The sequence below is a fragment of the Tribolium madens genome, unplaced genomic scaffold, assembly GCF_015345945.1.
Source record: "Tribolium madens isolate multiple individuals breed KSU strain unplaced genomic scaffold, Tmad_KSU_1.1 Scaffold_20;HRSCAF=117;Tcas5.2_LG4, whole genome shotgun sequence".
Classification (NCBI taxonomy): domain Eukaryota; kingdom Metazoa; phylum Arthropoda; class Insecta; order Coleoptera; family Tenebrionidae; genus Tribolium; species Tribolium madens.
In genome coordinates, this window is record NW_025400985.1 from 1,410,422 (window position 1) to 1,414,118 (window position 3,697).

General features: G+C 25.1%; 1 protein-coding gene across 1 annotated transcript in view; it reads right to left on the reverse strand.

Annotated features, from left to right (window-relative positions):
• LOC123005413 overlaps positions 1–3,697 on the reverse strand; it is a 17,435-nt gene that overhangs the window by 1,767 nt on the left and 11,971 nt on the right. Inside the window, exons 3-4 of the mRNA XM_044399146.1 lie at positions 3,092–3,176; positions 2,916–3,044 (exon numbers count right to left, since the gene is read on the reverse strand). Of these exons, the coding sequence (XP_044255081.1) occupies positions 2,916–3,044; positions 3,092–3,176 (214 nt within the window). The remainder of the gene's footprint in view (positions 1–2,915; positions 3,045–3,091; positions 3,177–3,697) is intronic.

Below are 3,697 nucleotides of genomic sequence, written 5' to 3' on the forward strand. Positions count from 1 at the left end.
TCCACTAAAACTTTAGTAATTCCAGTAAAATTTCACGATTTTCAAGTTAGTTATTATAATTCCAAATTAATTCCTTTAATTACAAATTAATTTTTATAATCTATTGTGACTTAGAAAAGGAAATTACCCGTATGCAAACTAAAAAAAAATGTTCTAATATTCATAAGCTTCATGTTAAAAATTCATTTTTTTCCACCAAATGTGTGTAATCTCCCACATTTTCATGTAATTACTAAAAAAAAACACTCAAAATTCCAAAATAATTCCAGTAATTCCAGATAATTTTAATAATACTAAATAATTTTATTGTTACTTTTATTGAATTCCAAATATTTGTAAAACTAATTTTAAAAAAACAAGGTTGTCATTATTTACAAAATCCTATTTTTTGTTCTTTGTTAATTTTACGCTTTTTTCTTAAATAATTATTTATATTTAAATTTTTAAATCTCTTAAAATGGGTGAATTTCTAGCTCAAAAGATAAAATAAAATCTGATTCGTTATAAATAAATAAAAATTCTACAGCGTTTGCCGTTTTTAAAAAAAAACACCCTGTAGATAAAAAAATCAGTATTTTAGCAATTTGACATCATATTTCGTAGAAAAATTGCACAGATTATCACTAAAATGCAAAAATCTAATAAACACAAAAACTATTTTTAAATTTTGCAAAAAATAAATTTTTTTGTTAAGAATTCAATTCTACATAAATATAATACTACTAAAATTACAGTAATTCTACTGTTTTCAAATAATTCTTTAATTACAAACTAATTCTAATAATTCATTGTAAGTTAAAAAACAAAATTACGAGTGTTTTCAGAAATTCAAACTACAAAAAACTAACTTAATTTTAAAAAGTTTCATACTAAAAAATCATTTTTTCTGCCAAATGTTTTCCCACATTTCCATGTAATTACTAAAAAAGCTCTTATAATTCCAAAAAATCCTAGTAGTTCCAGATAATTTCAATAATACCAAATACTTTTAAAATAATTCTGTGCCAATTTTATTGAGTTCCAAATATTTGTACAACTAGTTTCAAAAAAACAAGGTTGTCATAATTTAAGAAATCCAATTTTTTATTTTTTGTTAGTTTTACGCCTTTTTTCTACATAATTATTTACATTTAAACTTTTAAATAATTTAAACCTGTCATAATTTGCTGAAATAACGACATTCACACCCAAAACAATGATTTTTTTGCCTGGTTATGCAAAATCTTTTAAATTGGGTGAATTTCTGGCTAAAAAATTATCTAAATTCTTTTCAATTCAGTGAATTGTTTCTCATTCAAGTTGCTTCTCAGTTTTTTTAAAGTAATTATGTTTTTAGTTTATAAAATTTGAAGTTTTTTTTAACGTTTTTAAACAAAAAAAGAGTGTTTTTACCCAATATTATTTTATTAATTCTAGTTGTATTTCCTATTTTATTTATATCTTTTGTGTAATAATTAAAATAATAATAACAAATTGAACAAAACTGGAAACTTTTGCAAATTTTTTTCTAACTTTTTTAATTGGGTAAATTTCTAGCTCCAAAAAATAAAATAAAATCCAATTTGTTATCATTTTAAATAAATAAAAATGCTTCAYCGCTTGTTGTTTTTTAAAAATCACACTGTAGATAGAAAAAAAATCAGTGTTTCAGCAATTTGACATTATATTTCGTGAAAAAATTGCACAGATTGTCACTAAAAAATGCAAAAATCTAAGAATTCCAAAATATTCTTCAAATTTTACAAAAAAATTATTTTTTTGTTAAGAATTCAATTTTACATAAATATAATATATAATTATTTCCATTTCTACAAAATTTCTACTAATTCCACTCTTTTCAAATAATTCCAAATTAATTCTTTAATTACAAATTAATTTTAATAATTCATTGTAAGTTGAAAAAAAATACCAGTGTATTTGCAAACTTGTCCAAACCTCTGAAAGAATATTGCCAAAATTTACTTTCTTTTTCTCAAATGTTAGTAATCCGACATTTCCAAAAAAAAACCTATAATTCCAAAATAATTCCAGAAATTCCATCTAATTTACAGATAATTTCAAAAATTCTAAATACTGTGTCAATTTCATTAGATTACAACTAATTTCAATACGGCATCGGCATCTCGGGTCATATTTAAAAAACAAAATTATAATAATTTCAGAAAACTGAAAGGTTTCATTATATGGAAAATTTGCACAAATTGATTAAAAAAGTTGATGGAGAAAAACTAATTTYCTAAAAAAGGTAATATTCTGGCTCAAAAACGATARAAAACCTCCCGGAATTTACTGAAAAATCGCAATTCGTATCTAAAACAACGATTTTCTAACTTTTTTCAGCAAAATCTTTTCAATTGGGTGAATTTCTGGCTCAAAAATTATCTAAGTTATTTTCAATTCAGTGAATTGTTTCTCATTCAAGTAGCTTCTCAGTTTTTTAAAAGTAATAATGTTTTTAGTTAGTTTAGATACTCTGCAATTTTTTTAGTTGTATTTCCTATTTTCATTTTATTTCATTTATATTTTCATATCTTTTGTGCAATAATTAAAATAATAATAACAGTATTGAACAAAACTGGAAGCTTTTGCAAATTTTTTCAGCAAAATTTTTTAAATTGGGTAAATTTCTAGCTAAAAAACTAAAATAAAATCTGATTTGTTACAATCATAAATAAATAAAAATTCTACACCACCCTGTATATAGAAAAAAACAGTGTTTTCGCAATTTGACATCATATTTCGTGGAAAATTAAAAACGCCAAAATAACGCATAAATCACCGAGGCAGGCACCCCACACAGCGACATCCATATATCTTTTAATGAAATAATTGGTGATGGTGATTCGTTTGCTTGTTTTGGCCCGAAGCCAAGCCAAATGTGCGGCAAAAACGGACCTTTAACCGAAAATAATTACCTTTTCGCGTTCCCGCTAAAGGAGGAGCGATTTTCGGACGGGAATCGGGCTCGTAGAGGTTTTTCGCCGATTGGAGAAGTTGGTTTTCGACTTCGATGTTGGCAGGTTCGCCGACAAATTTGGCCACCACTGAAATTATTTCAGCAAATTTGGAATTATCATGAAACGGTTCTTACTATCTTTGCAGTAGTAGTATTGATAGGTCGTTATTAAGCGTTTGAGGTAACATTTTCGCAGCCGTTTTTCCAATGCTGCAGCATCCTGAAATTGCAGTTATTTTTTCAGTAAAAATTCAAATAAACGCAAGTGAAATTGAGATGTAAATGTAAATAACTTACGATTGCAAAAATATTTAGTTAACCCAAATTACTAAAACATTTCATTCTAAATACTTATTGTATCGCGGGCTAAATTAAACACTTCAAAAGTGAAACTGAAACTTAAAATGCACACTAAAATGCAAAAATCTGCTAAGAAACCCAAAAAATAAGAATTCAATTCTAAAATTCCAGTAATTCCAAATAATTCCAAATTAATTCTTTAATTACAAACTAATTTTTATAATTCATTGTAAGTTGAAAAAGGAAATTATCAGTGTATTTGCAAAATTGTCCAAACTTTCAAAAGAATAATGCCAAAATTGCCAATGTCATTGAATTCTAAATATTTCTACAACTAATTTCAATGCGGCATCTTGGGTCATATTTAAAAAATAAAATTATGATAATTTCAGAAAACTGAAAGGTTTATTTATATGGAAAATTGCACAAATTGATTAAAAA